Source organism: Callorhinchus milii, unplaced genomic scaffold, assembly GCF_018977255.1.
Source record: "Callorhinchus milii isolate IMCB2004 unplaced genomic scaffold, IMCB_Cmil_1.0 Scaffold1, whole genome shotgun sequence".
Taxonomy (NCBI): Eukaryota; Metazoa; Chordata; class Chondrichthyes; order Chimaeriformes; family Callorhinchidae; genus Callorhinchus; species Callorhinchus milii.
Window position 1 is genome coordinate 17,463,112 of NW_024704742.1, and position 15,844 is coordinate 17,478,955.

At 43.2% G+C, this 15,844-nt stretch overlaps 1 protein-coding gene across 1 annotated transcript in view; it reads left to right on the forward strand.

Moving 5' to 3' along the window:
* The window catches only part of sorcs2 (sortilin-related VPS10 domain containing receptor 2), a 312,610-nt gene continuing 296,766 nt past the window's right edge, over positions 1-15,844 (forward strand). The window contains exons 1-2 of the mRNA XM_042339423.1: positions 1-243; positions 971-1,375. Coding sequence (XP_042195357.1) covers positions 1-243; positions 971-1,375 — 648 coding nt within the window. The remainder of the gene's footprint in view (positions 244-970; positions 1,376-15,844) is intronic.

Here is a 15,844-nt window from a genome sequence, read left to right on the forward strand (position 1 = left end):
ATGTCGAACACAGCGGAGAGGTCCAGGACCACCAGGAGAGCAGAGGGAACCCTGGTCACAGAGAGAGAGCGAGAGGACATTGTCTATGACCTTGACAAGCACCGTTTCCGTGCTATGGGCAGCGAGGAAACCAGACTGGAGGCGCTCAAGAAGCCAGTGGGCGGAGAGGAGGTTCAAGGAAAGCTGATCAGTGACAACCGGTTCCGAAGCTTTGGCAAGGAAGGGCAGGTGGGAAAGGGGATGGTAAGTTGTGAGGTTGGAGGGGTCAGGGGTGGGTTTTTTTTCACATATATATACTGAATGCTAAACCTGCATCGATTCCCTAACCCTAACACGAGGTGGTGCCCTGCCAACCCCTCCACCATTGCTTTATCTTAAAACTTTTACTGTCAAAAGGTGGCAGCGAAACGTACAGCAGCGGCAGCGGGAGGGGAGGAGGAGGAGGAGGAGGGGGGGAGGAGGGCTCTGAGACTATTTCGCCCATTGAACAGGTGCCTCTGTAACGCAGCAGTGAAACTCTCTCTCTGGTCCCACACACAACAGGGACCGATTTGAAAGCGACCTCGAACTTGACGACACCAGATGGGGATCCGCAGAGTTTGCACACAGAGCCCATCAGTGAGCACCGGCGAAGAGAGACAGACAGACAGACAGACAGACAGACTGGTTGGTTGGTTGGTTGGTTGGTTAGTTGGTTGGTTGGTTGGGGGCTCTCATCTCCAGCAGATGGTGCTCTCTGCCCGTCTGCCTGTCCGAGTCTGAGTGATTGAATGAGCAAAGCCCAGAAAAAAAAAGCCCCCGTGTGAGCATTAAGTGAGAGCTGCTGTTCCACCCCCTCTCCCTCTCCTCTCCCTCTCCCTCTCCCTCTCTCTCTCTGTCTCAGTCTCTCGATCCGAAGCCACACACGTCTTGATCTCTGAGTCCTGGGCTCCCGGGCGGCGGCGGTGTGACCGAGTCACTGCTCCTGCAGCCACCGGCCATGGCCAGTGCCCGGCACCGGAGCTCCCACTCCAGCAGATACCTGTGGCTTCCCTCCTCCTCCTCCTCCACCTCCACCACCAGCTTCTTCCTATGGCTCTCCCTCCTCCCCTCGGCTCTTGGCGGCATCTCCCTTCTCGCCGAGCCCGGCGCCAGCCCCGGGAGGCTGGGCAGGACCGGGCTGGGGCTGGGGCTGGGGGGTGGGGAGGCTGGCGGTGGCTCGGGGCTGGGGCTGGGGCTGGGGCTGGGGCTCGGGGGGGAGGCGGCTCGGCTCGGGAGGAGATCTCTGCCGCCCTCCGGCAGCCGAGAGCCGACTCTGCTCAGCACCTCCTTCATCCTACGGGGGGACGCTTCCCACAACCAGGCGATGGTGCATTGGACAGGAGAGAACAGCAGCGTAAGTCAGACACCGGCAGCTCTCTCTCCCTCTCTCTCCCTCTGTGTGTATATATATATATATGTGTGTGTGTGTGACTGGAGTTTATATGCACAGAGCTGTACAGTGGCTCTGATGATTATGGTAACAGTGGTAACACAGTGCAGCGGCGCCTTCCCCACAGCCTCGGGGTCGGGGCTTCACACACGGGATCGCTCGCGGGGGTTTGTCTGATTTGGACAACATTGTAACTTTGAAGGAGAACCTGAACCTGGAAACACTGACCGTGTGTGTGACTGTGTGTGACTGTGTGAGTGGGGGGGAAAGCCACAGGACACGCGGCCCGGGGGGGGGGGGGGGAGGGTGTGTGTGTGTGGGGTGTGGGGTGTGTGTGTGTCGGGGTGTGTGTGTGGGGGGTGTGGGGGGGGGAGTGGGGGTGTGTGCGGTGTGTGTGTGTGGGTGTGTGTATGTGGGGTGTGTGTGTGTGTGTGGGGGTGTGTGGGGGGTGTGTGTGGGGGGGGTGGTGTGTGTGGGGGTGGTGTGTGTGGGGGTGTGGGGGGGGTGTGTGTGGGGGTGTGTGTGGGGGGGGGTGGGGTGGGGGGTGGGTGTGTGTTGGGGGGTGTGTGTGTGGGTGTGTGTGTGTGTGTGTGTGGGGGGGGGGTGTGTGTGTGTGTGTGGGGGTGTGTGTGTGGGGGGGGGTGGGGTGGGGGGTGTGTGTGTGTGTGTGGGGGTGTGTGTGGGGGTGGGTGTGGGGGTGTGTGTGTGTGGGGTGGGGTGGGAGGGGTGTGTGGGGTGTGTGTGTGTGTGGGGGTGGGGTGGGGGGGGTGTGTGTGGGGGTGTGTGGGGGGTGTTTGTGGGGTGTGGGGGCTCACAGGCAGTCACTTGGGGCTCTGCTGAGAGGGTCACAGACTCTCTGAACATCTCTCACTAAATGGTGCGAAAACAGTACAGTAGAAAGTAACTTAACTTTGTTATCCCCCTTCTTCCTCCTCTCTTTCCCGCCCCCAAAAACGAAAGTGAATGGGGAGCACAGAGCTGTTTGTGAGGGGGAACACTGAAGCTGAAACGCGCCCCTTTTGCACACGGAAGTTCGGGCGCCACATGTCAAGTTTGCGCATCTTAACCCTTTCGGGTTACGCCACTTCGCTGTTGCACGAACTTCGCGGGATCTGAGCTACACACGTGTGTGAGTGTGAGAGTAAGTCTGTGTCTGTGTGAGTGAGTGTGTGTGTGTCAGTGTGTGTGTGAGAGTAAGTCTGTGTCTGTGTGAGTGAGTGTGTGTGTGTCAGTGTGTGTGTGAGAGTAAGTCTGTGTCTGTGTGAGTGAGTGTGTGTGTGTGTGTCAGTGTGTGTGTGAGAGTGAGTCTGTGTCTGAGTGAGTGTGTGTGTGAGTGTGTGTGAGAGTAAGTCTGTGTCTGTGAGTGAGTGTGTGTGTCAGTGTGTGAGAGTAAGTCTGTGTGTGTGTGTCAGTGAGTGTGTGTGTCAGTGAGTGTGTGTCAGTGTGTGTGACAGTGTGTGTGAGTGTGTGAGAGTGTGTCAGTGTGAGTGTGTGTGTCAGTGTGAGTGTGTGTGTCAGTGTGTGTGAGTGTCAGTGAGTGAGTGTGTGTGTGTGTGTCAGTGTGTGTGTGTCAGTGAGTGTGTGTCAGTGTGTGTGAGTGTGTGTCAGTGTGTGTGAGTGTGTGAGAGTGAGTCTGTGTGTGTGAGTGAGTGAGTGTGTGAGTGGGTGAGAGTGAGAGAGTGTGTGTGAGTGAGAGTGAGCGAGTGTGTGTGAGTGAGAGTGAGAGTGTGTGTGTGAGTGAGAGTGTTAAAGCTGGGATTATCCGCTGTGTGCGCAGATCACTGGCAGCACAAGCACAGCACTGGCTGTCCTGGGCTCACTCACTCACTCACACACTCTCTCTCTCTCTGCTTGGTGTCTGCTCTCACTGCCCCCCCGGAGTCTGTGTGTGTCACGCTGGGGTGTAACAGTGTGGCGAGGGGAAGATACAGTTTGATAACTCATTATAATATTATTAGAATAATAATAATCCTTGCATTTGATATTGCGCCTTATCACACCTTCGAGCCGTCTCAAAACTCCTCACAGAATATACTGTTAAAATGAAATGGACTGTACATTCTCCAAGCAAAAAGTTTTGTCTTGGGAGCAATGGCTCACCATGGCTCATGTTAAATAAGTCTAACCTCCTCTCATTCAAACTGTTCAAGCTACCAGAGGTTCCTGTGTGAAATGGGAACACATGGCTATGAAATACAGACTGAAATTTAACTGGTCGGGAGGGAGGGAAGGAAGGAAGGTTGTAAAATATTGACCAGGCAAGGCTGTCCAACAGCAAAGTACTGCAATACTCTGGATGCTGATTATTAAAACATCACTGAGCAGATTATGCACTCGGGGACGTTAAATATAAATCTTGGTAACTCTAATCTGAGGGGTTGTGTGGAGTCCTGAATTATTGTCGATTCAATTTTGCTAATGGATTTTTGCAGGAAGTTAAACCTGCAAAATAATGCAATAGAAAATCCCAAATAATAATAATTCCTAAAGCATTTGATAGGATTTACTGGTCTGTGAAGTACTGCAATTGATCATAACGTGAAAGAGCTATAGCCAGTGTTGACACAGTGTAGTAAAGGACAGCAATCCAATAAAATAAAATGAGAGTCCTCCATACAGCATGTGTTTTCCTCCCTCCGCCTTGAAGGTAGTGACTCATGCTGGGTCACAGTTGCCGGCAGCTCTCAGCTATTTTGCCTAATTGACCATTCTTCATGTGTGAGGCTGGACCACTGTGATGGGGGTGGTTACACAGCCCAGACTGATAATACCCTCTTTTTTTTTGGTCAGCCAGGTATCTGACACACGCGAAAACCCATCATCGTGCTTATGAGTATCCAAATTAAACAGAGTTCCATGCATCCCATCTCTGCATGCAGATTCCAGAGATGTTTATAGGAATGTAATGTAATACACACTCTCTCCCTGGAGGGATGCATCCTACTTACCTAATTCCAGAAAATATTAGGCACTAGTTGGCAAGATCCCCAGAGTGTGTGTTGGGGTATGTTGGAGTCTAACCGTTCTTGGCCCCCTCCTTTTCCTCATCTATATGCTCCCTCTGGAGCTTGACATTAAGAGCAAGCTTTCCCACCTTTTGTCCAGCTAGGACCATCTTACCCAGAAGGGCTTTGGCTTGTGAGAGCATTCCCACCGTCTTCCTGCCCGGAGCTCGGGCATGCGAGTGAAGTATTGTTGGATTGTAACCTATAGGGTCCGTTGCCCAGGCTCCAGTGGTGACCAGAGCTGGAGCTTAAGCAATGTAGTCGTTTTTTTAAAAAAAAGCTTCTCTCTGATGTTGAGTTTACTGAGGTTGATGACTAACATTATAAAGGCATTGTTGGTCACAGCAAATCTGATCACATCTGATCAAAGTCCAATGCAACAACAACTAATGCACATTTGATTAATAAAGACTGAACTTGTGACAGTCTGAAGTGAGGCAAATCTGTTTCTCTGTAATTTTAATAATTTAAGCTCCTTTAAATTAAAAATGAGACAGAGATACATACCACTGTCGAACAAAGGATGTTTCTTATACACTGACTTACATCATGTATATGTGCACATTCCTGTCACTCGTTCTGCCTTTTCCTTTTTTCTATTGTAATTGTAATGGCCACAGCTCCACAATCACTTCCCATTGAGCGCCATTCTCTTGATACATGTTAGATGTATGCTGTTTATCTTGTACTGAATGACCAACATCACATGTACAGGCATTGCTTCAATCCCTCCCCCATCACTTTGTGACTTCTTCTTCAGTTCAGTATTTTAACATTATACTTCATTTTAAATATGCTTCATGTGCATCAATCTCATTTACACCGAGGTATATTTGCAAGTTACCATTCACTAATATGGAACTTCTTCAAAAATTGTACACACAGTCAAAGAAAAACAATCCAGAAGCCGCTTGATACTATATAGAGCCCTTTCAAGCCTCACTGAAATTGACAATTACATAGAGCTGGCCTGTATTTGTGACCTTAGCATCTGTTCTATTGTAGCTGAAATTCCTATACAACAGTGATGGCTATAAACATTACTTAACATTTTTCACAATATTCTACTGTGTAAGTATGTTTTAGTCAGCCACCATATATGCTCTAAGGAGTTATAGATTTAATAAGTACTGGATAAGCGTACAACTTAGACCTATTTTCAAACTAACTTGACATAATAAAGAGTTCTAATATGTATCAATTGAAATATAGCCGCATTTGTGATCACTGTTACCTGTAGTGGCTTTGGAGATGTTGGTGGGATTTCCTCATTCCCAAAGGTGCTAAAACTAAAGCTGACCAGAATTTCAGCCCAGGGATTTCTTAATTATGACTCCGAACTGCAACGCAGTCCATAAAACTTTGTTCTGAAAGTAGATCGAGTCACAGCGGTTTCTGCAGGTCTGAGTTACAGACGTGCTTTGGCTACTGGAAACAATCCCAATTTGTGACTTGGGAACCCTTATTGAGAAATCTTGTTTGAAATTACCATTTTTTCGTTAGACCCCGTCTAAGAAACATGTATTGTGAATGATTTGCTGCGGTCCTGCTTATCGGTAATTTTATTTGGTGTTGATGGAACTCAGGAGATTGTCAGAATCTGCTTAAATTGCATGATATAGTCACAATGGGATCTAATTAGTGAATTTCACAAACAGCATTTGATGCGTTAATCGGCACTCTGACTTGCGAATATTGAAAACTAACCAATTTAATTTGGGGCTTACATTTTCAATTCCATTTAAAATTTTATAAGGTCTATAAGGTCATCTTTTGAAACATCTCCTCTCAAGACTGACGAGCCCTAACTTGTCTAATCATTGCTCATAGTTCATTCCTCTCATGCTGGGGATCATCCTTGTTGCTCTCTTCTTAACTGCCTCTACTGTCTGGGCAGCCTCCTTATATTGCGACAAGCAGAACTGTGTGCAGTACTCTCGGTGCAGACTCAGTGGGGTTGGGGTGGCACTTTGTTTACCACAAGTGGTTCACTCTTCCTCCTCACTGTGGTGTATTCTCCATGGTATAATACAATGCACATTTATTTAGTGTATTTCACATGGAGGGGGCTGGAGGAAGGGGAGTCACAAAGTGGTACTGTATATGATTTTGTTTGCACTGCACATCATATTGCTAATTTGACACGTGTAGCCCTATTTTAACACTTCTTTATAATGTGAGTTTGGTTATAATAAAACAGCTTTACTGTGGACCCCTGTGTGCAGCCGGGCTGACCCAAATATTGGATCACCAGGTTGCTGTGATGTCACTTCCTATTTTGTGCATGATGATGACTTGATGACCCATAAATCAGCCATTTTTCTTTAGCATGGGAACCAGTCACACACACAGAGCGAGCTAGCCTGTTGCATGCACAGTGAAAACGGCTATTGTTTCTTGCTGCTCCTCAGGAGGCTCACAACCATCCACATAATAATCCAGTTATGTCATTCTAGCTGTTTAAACTCCAACAATACCACAATGCATACTCTGAGTTCCCGAAACATTGGCTTCTGCCAGCCTGTGCATTTTGATCTCCAGAATTAGATTAAGCAGGGTGTGTCCCTCTGGGAAGAGAGTGCATTCTTTTCAGACACAGGGATTTCCATATCGGGCAAGGGTGGGTTGGTTATTGGACTTGAGTTACAAATCAGCCATGATCTTAGAGAATGGTGAAACAGGCTTGAGGGGCTGAATGGCCTACTCCGATTTCTAAGTTTTGTATATATGGAAGTCTTAGTCTGGTTTGGATATCATAAGAACATAAGAATTAGGAGCAGGAGTAGGCCATTCGGTCCCTCGAGCCTGCCCCTCCATTCGATAAGATCATAGCTGATCTTCAGACCTAACTATAATTACCTGCCCTATCCCCATATCCCTTAATCCCTCTGTTTTTTAAAAATCTATCAGTCTCAGCCTTGAATCTGTAAGCATCAGGATGGTTTTCTGCACATCATTGGTCTTTGGCTGACCAAACACAAAAAGGCTTTGTTATAACTCATGGTGGAATTTTATAGAACCCAACCAACACATTACATCAGACTCCACCATATGTTCAAAGTTATGGAAGTGAAATTTTGGGAAGAATTGATGGATGGATATGAGGCTTAAAATTCTAGAAATTCAACTTGCAAATGAAGTCTGAATTTAAGAATTCTGTACAATTTTACATGATCTTAAATTTCAGCCCAAAAGATTTTAGAAGTCAGATTAGTTCAAATTTCAGGTTTTTACACAGAATAATGGAGATGAAGTAATACATGTATATACAGTAATAGGAGTGCTGTGAGTAATAATAAAAATGATCCTGTTTTAAAACCATGCCAACAGAATGATATTTAATCCCCTCCTTTTGTCAAAAAAAAGTTCTTATAGAATACAAAGGGCTTCTCCTTCATATAATAAATTTAGTACCAGCTGCCAGACAAACTTTACAGGATGTAGCTTACATACCCTTAGGGGATATACAGTGCAATGTAATTCCTTGTGAAGCTGCAACCTTACCTTGGTATTGAGGTGTCTATTCTACTGGATACACCATCAGTTTGTAGTGTAGAAGCATTCAATTCTTATTATTGCTTTATAACAAAATAATCCTTGCATTTGATATAGAGCCTTATTACGTCTTCAAGAAGCCTCAAAGCGATTCACAGAATATACTGTAAAGCGAAATGACTGTATACTTTGTGGGCAAAACGCGACAGCCAATTGCGCATAGTAGTGTCTCACAAATATCAAATGCAAGTATTATTATTTATCATTCAAGTACCACTGCACCTCTCCTGGGTCCATTATAAAGAGTATCACAGGTATATTAAAGTCCTTGTACAGAATTAACAATATGAGCTAGAGCTAAAGCTAATCTCTTCTGAGAACCTGTTCAATAAATGAAAATGACAAGTATTAATGCCCTATATTTAACTCGTTACACCCAAATAATTAAAAGCTTCACTTTTAAAAAAAATAATTTCACAATAATTTTGGAAAAAAAAGTACACCATCTAAATATTCCTCTCACATACAGATGCGAGGGAGGGAAGATGGAGGGAAAATCACAATAATTCTACATTACAGCGCTGCTGGGGTGTTAGCCTGGCTCAGCCTGGTAGCACTCTTGTGTCTAACTTGGATGGTTGTGGGTTCCATGTTGGGACTTTGAACTCGCATTCTTGACTGTCCTTCAGATGAGAAGCTAAACCAAGGTCTGGTCTGCCTGTGCAGGTGATGTTAGAGTGTCTCCTGGTGTCCTGCTAACAGTCCTTGAAATAAAATACCTACAAAATACACAGTCACTAATTTTGTGAAGGTCTTTAAAATGTAGTGCCAATGTGAATAGTGCTATATTAAATCAAATGTAAGGATTCTAGTGCCCATTAATAAAGCTCCTTTGCATGTAATGGTCAGTTTAGGCATGAAAGAATAATTGTAAGAGTAACTCCTTGCATGTGAGAATTTGTACAGTATTTGAAAGGTGAAAAGTTAACCCTATGTATCTATCAGTTTCATTATACCATTGGTTAGTGTGTCCCAAGTTGGACCCTGTCTGGCATTAAAGAAATTGGAACCCAAATATGTGTCAGATCCAAAATTGATCTATCACATATTTGGGTTCTTAATGATAGATTTCCTTTTTTAAAACAATCCTTAATAAGGAATCTAGGTTGCTCAAATTGGGAATCCTTCCAGTAACCGGATTATGGCACATGATCTAACACCACGTGATCTATATCTAGAGCGAAGTTCCTGTTGGTCAACAGGAATTTTAATTATTGAGGAAACATATGAAGAAATACTACAAATTGGATTCCAATTTACAGTACCTAGACTGCCTAAGATGCAGAAGATTAATGAAAATCTCAGAAAATTGTGCCTCAATTGCCCCAAAAGCTAACTTGTACATAAATAGTGTCAGTTGGAATAGACATAGTTTTCATTTTATGGAGGAGGAATAACATGGACAGCGATGAAAAGAGCTAAGGTGAACATCTGTTTTGTTTTTTTGTGTGTGCTCATATGAATAACATCAAGGTAGTGCTATTGGTGTAAGTGAGGGTGGAGTAAATTATTAATTGAATGACTGGAACAAAGGCATTATAGGTTAGCTGTAGGGGTTTTTAGCTGTTCATAAAAAAACCAATATCGTGCAGTTTTAAGACTTCTGCGTCACAGAAGTATTGAATTGCGCAATACTGGCAGCACTGATGGGAAGCTTTTCACTAATATAACATTTGTGACATCTACAAGCACCATTGTGATGACAGAAAAAAGCAATAGAAAATGCTCCAGTTTTGATCAATAATCTCATCAGGGATTCCATGGAACTGATTGGAGAACTATGTAAATCCATGCTTCTGTATTTTAATTGTCTGTTGTTATTGGTTACAAAAATAATCTTTGGATAAAATATTTTTTTTCAACCTGATAACCTTAGTTATGTAAGTAACAAGTTTTTTCATGTTAAGCAATATTTTTCTGGTCCAGCCATACAACTGGCCTCTGCCATAAAGGCTATTGAGCAAATAATACCACCATCAGTCATTGTTAACTATATCAGTTTAAAATGTCTTGTTACACAAATGTAATTTTGTTGTTGTTGGTGTATCTGTGTGTGTATGTTATGACAGATTTGTGTCTTGACTCAGCTGAAACTCCGATCTAGCCAACATTGGATATCAAACCTCAGGATGATAAGAAAAGCTGTGTGTCAAAGTGATGTAGGTTCTGATACAGGAAGGTGTTTCCACTCAGATTCCTTAGTTAAGGACTCCTGTTTGAAGTTGCTAAAATTTTGTCCATTGTCTATTTTAGAATATATAGTGATTCATGGAACAAAACCCCACATCCTGTCACTGGCATCTTGCCTTGCTCTGTCAATTGAGCTCCAGGCATTGGATTAGAAGGTGCTGAGTTTGCCTAGCACTGGGGTCACTTTTTAAGACTGAATTAGCTTGCTTGAAGTCCTGCAGATTCTCTGCCCACGACTGGTGGGTGATCCTTCAGCCACATTAACTACACTCTTGAACTCTCATCCGAAATCCTCCACCTTTCATTCCCCCTGATCACTTCCAAAACCTTACTAAAAACCCTATCCCTTTCACTACATCATCGCCCTCCTACAACCCTGCTCAGGTTCCTACTCAATTTATGTTAAGCACTTTAAGACGTTTGATTACATGAAAGCCACTATAAAAGTACAAATTGTTGTTGTCGACAAGTTCTTCTTAACCCTGCCAGCCAGATCCTGAACAGGTAAGGAGGGTCGTATAAGCTGACCAAATACAATGCTATTTAGCTAGCTCATTTGTATGTCACTGTGGAGCAATGTGTGTTGTTAGCCTGCCTCAGCTAGTTGACCTCTCACCTCTGAGTCAGTCCCATGTCGGGATATTGAACCCATGCATTTGATATAGCGCTTTTCACGTCTTCTAGACGTCCCAAAGCGCTTCACAGAATATACTGTAAAGTGAATTGACTGTATATTTATTCTGACATTCCTATGCAGAGTTGGAGGTGCTGTCCTTCACATGAGATGTGAAAACAAGGTCCCATCTGTTCAGGTGGATGTTAAAGATTCTATGGCACTGTTTGAAAAGAGAAGGGAGTTTCTCCTGGTGTTCTGGTCAACAATCCCCCAAATAAAATTAGTTATTCACTTTATGGCTGTTGTGGGATATTGCTGCGTGTAAATTGGCTGCTGCATTCACTTACAAAACACACAGTCGCTGCACTTTACAGTATAAGGTGCTATACCAAATGTAAGTATTATTATTTATTTTATATGCTCTCACACTGGGACTTGGGCATGAGTATCATTGAAGTTTTCAGTTTTATACTTTTAATTGAAGTTGTCATTTAGGAAAAATTCCTCCAGAAATGTTGATTTATCTGGGAATTTTATTTATGCATGACAGATGGATGATGTTCAAAGATAGGCAATGACTTCCATTTTGCTCTGCCACTTTCAGCAAGTAACAAAGCTGTAGAATGTGTGCCAGCCCTGTTTGAAAATCTTGATTTCACTTCAAAAAATAAAATTCCTCTGAATTGGCAGAACTAAAAGAATTTTGAACATTGGAAATACAGAATAAAGAAAATTCACAGTAAGTAAATCAACATCAAAAACATACAACTTTCCTGTGAGTCCCTGCAATCTGGCTTCTGACTTCCATACTACTGAAGTGGACTCCCGAGATAGTCACAAACAACATGCTTTCTGTCTGTATCAGGGCTCTCTGTGCATCCTTATCTTCTACGATCTCTTTGCCACTTTCAATACTATTGACAACGCCATTCTCCTCCATCATTTCTCCTTCCTGATATATCATGACACAATGGGCCAAATAGCCTACTTCTGTAATGTAACTGTTTCTCTGTGGCTCTGCAATTTCCTGGTTTCACTGCTATCTTCCCCAGTGTATTTACTTAGTCTCTTCTAATGGCTTATCCTCCTGCTTCTGTGGTGTTCCTCAGGGCTCTATCCTTGGTCCTCTCCTTTTCATCATCTGTAGGTTCACTCTTGGTGACATCATTTGCAGGCATGGAGTCCGCTTCCATTTATTTCTGTGAAAAATATCTACTCTACCTTTTTGCCTCCACCTTCAATTTCAGGACCACTGCTGTTCTGTTCTGCTGTTCAGGGATCAAGTCCTGGCCAAACCTAAATTTTCTCCTACTCTACGTTAACAAAATTGAGGCTATCATGCTCAGATCTTGCCATCGCCTCTTCATCTCAGTTGTTGACCATACTAACCTCTTTGGTAGCTCACCGAACCTGTATGGAACTTCTTTATTTTGTTCGATCCTCAACTATGACCAGACTTTGACTGAGTCCATTATTCTCCATTTCTGCAACATCACCCTCCTATGACACCACTTCACTCTAATGCAGTGGAAACCCTTATCAATACCTTTGTCACCTACAGATTCAATATTTCCATTGCCCTGCTCGCTGGCTTTCAACCCTACACAGGTTCCCACCATCCCGAACTCCACACTCTGTATCCTTTCCCACACTGGGCTCCATGAGCCTGTTTAGGTGGATGTTAAAGATCTCAAGTAAAGAACTACAGGTATTTGAAAAGAGAGGGGAATTTTCTCCAGTGCCTTAGCCAACAGTACTCCAGATAACTTGATCATTCACTTTAAGGAGGTAAGCATTACCTTGACGTACCTAAATTAGTTGTGTTTACAGTATATCCTGTGAAAGGTGCTATACCAAATAATAATAATAATAATCCTTGCAATTGATATAGAATGCACAGAATTCTTCACAGAATATGCTGTAAAGTGAATTGGCCGTATATTTGTGGGTGAAACGTAAGAATGTATTATTGTAAGGATTGTACAAATGTAAGGATTATCATTTATTTTATATTGTGCCGACAAATTTACAGTCACTTCATTTGACAGCAGTGGCTTGTGAAACACTCTAAGATGGTTCGACATTATAAGTCCTATATATCAAATGCAAGAATTATTATGTAGGATTGCTTAACTATCCTCCATGTAGAGCTGATATCTATGTGGGTTCCCATGGCAATCCTATTAATCTGGTGTTTGATCTTAAAATAAAAGTTATTGTAGATGAAGACAACCTGAATTAAATGGAGAAGATTGGCAGTGAATAGAGTATGGTGGGGGTGTTGAATCAATGAAAAAATAAATACCTCTCTAAATCAGATTGGGTTTCAGTAAATAACTTACTTTCATCGGAAACGTTAAACTGTCCGAGTGCCTTTGTGAGGCATTGCAGCTTCAGGCAATAGATTAATGGCTCCTATTCTTAACCACGTAAATGGCAGTTGTTCATCAAAACAGGTCAGTTCTCTCGTTATTCAATCGCTACTATAGCCCAGCCAGTGTAAGTGTCAGGAAGGTGTCCCATTATTGTAAATAATTGTACTACATGTTTTGTACTTAAATGTATACCCCAGAGAGGTGTGGGCTGGTGGGGGAGAGGGAATTGTAACAATCTGTTATGCACTGTTAAACTGCACTTATGTCATACTTTCTTGAGTAATGCCCTTTTCTTTTGATTTTTAATTTAAATAATTTATTATTTTTTTAAAAAGCCAGGGACCTTGACTTTATACAGTATTCAAGAATAAGTGGAAGTAATGTCATCTGCTTCCTCTTTTTTAAAAAATTTAAATCCTGTGGAGAGCTTTGAGACATCCTCCCAACGTGAAAGGCTCCCTATCGAATGCAAGGAACATTATTATTAATAATAAAAGCCACTTCTCAACCGTGAGGATACAACGTGTATAGAAGAACTTTACAATTTTTAGTGGATGGAATGGACAAAAAGTCTGGCATTGAGAGATTTCTCCTCAAATATTAACCAACTTGTTCCTTCAGATGGTTAATGGCCATTTTCATTAGTTTGTACAGCACTTGCTCTCAGTGCTATCATTAGTTATAAACGGGAAGGTAACTGCGGCCAAATACCATCACTGATGGGAGATTTATTTTCCACTTGCTGTTAAATTATCATTGAAGAGAAATCTGGACGGATTTCTAAAGGAGGAGAGGATCAACAGCGACAGATTGGGAGGCTAATTTACCATGTGATGCCAATTGTGATAGAACAGGTTAAAGTGGAATTAAACAATGTCTTCGTGTTAGTGATGGCTCAGCCATATTCTGCAGCTCAGTCGACTGCTTCGGGGAAAATGGGAGGAATTTTTCAGCTAAACTAATTACAGGGGTGGCAGTGGGAAGAATAGGACATATTTATCAAAAGAAGAATTGCATGATGGACCTCCAGAAATTCCTCTCTGATTCCCAAAGGAGGTCAAGCAAGCAACACAAAAGCGCTAGTCAATATCCACCCTGCCATGGTCCAATTAATGGTAAAAGATTTGACCCAGTTGTTCAGAGTTAGAAGGCCAAATTATTCCACCCTTTCAAATGAATATTGGTGATCATGGGGTTGGAAGTGGAACACCATTTGAAAACCAACTTGACGATTTCACACGACCGCCCGCCTGGCGCGAGGCCCAAACCGCCCACCTGGCGCGAGGCCCAAACCACCCGCCTGCGCGAGGCCCAAACGCCAGCGAGGCCAAGCAAGGCTCAAGGCTAGCACCGGCGTGGAGTCTGATGCCCCAAACGGCATCCAGATCCAACGAGGGGATTTTTGTCACACAGTGAGTTGTTCGGATCTGGAATGCATTGCCTGAAAGGATGGTCGAAGCCGATTCGATAACAACTTTTAAGAGAGAAGTAGATAATTATTTGGGAGGACAGGTTTGCAGAGCTATGGGGAGAGAGCAGAGCCTGGAATTGAATTGGATAGCTCTTTTCAAAGAGCCATCACAGACACGGTGGGCCGAATGACCTCCTTCTGTGCTGTATGATTCCAGTTAAGTAAAGCTAGGCTCAGCATTACAGGCAGAGCAGAAATACAATACCTATTATGCAGTATAAAAATTTCATTTGCACATTGGTGTGTTACACGTGTACAGATGTTGGACTGAATCAATTCAGTTTAAGCCTCTTATAGCGTTCAGTTCAGACAAGAGTATTACCAGTGATGTTTATCCACAGCCATGTGACGTGCAAAGCTGCAGCATCAATTGGTAAGACATTCCAGCCATGATTTTCCCTTGTGTGCATTCACAATGTGGAATTCGGTTGTCACTCTCTTTCCCCACCCCACCCCCCTCTCCCCCTTATCTCCCATCACTTTTCTTCAAAGCAGAACTGAAACTTATTTATAAGTATCAATCAACCTCAGAGAAGAGTATGTGAATGTTAGGAAGTTAGAGTGAAGGACTAGTGCTATTGAATGCTTTCATAACATATAAAGTGTGATTCTTTTAGTTTTAAAAATTGATAGCAACTTATTATGACCCATTTATTTGAATTAGTTCATTCTGGAGAATGGGTGGGTGAGGGGGGAGGGTATTACTGTACTTATTAAAGATATTTCAGGGGAGCAGAATACTGAGGTGCTCAATAAAGAACCTGATTAATTCTTGAGATAGTTATATTTAGACCACATGGTGATGAAATGAAATATTGAGCACAAAATATAAAATTATGAAATCCCATGGAATAGATTGTACATTTTTTTTATAAACAAGGAGTCTTGTAGCTCAGTGGTAGGGCACTTGCTCACAAGCGAGAGACCTGGGTTCGATTCCTAGCAGGGCAAACCTTGGGCAAGTTTCCTTACTCCACATGCCTGATAATAATCCCTCAAGAAAAAAAACAATAATAAAAAAAATTGGTCACTTATGTTATGAAAGCATTCAATAGCACCGGTCCCTCACTCTAGCTTACTAACATTCACATACTCTTCTCTGAGGTTGATCGATATTTATAAATAAGTTTTAGTTCTGCTTTCCACTTCAATCCACGACATTTTGTGGGACACTGCTGTGCGCAATTGGCTGCCGAATTTTACCCACAAATATACAGTCAG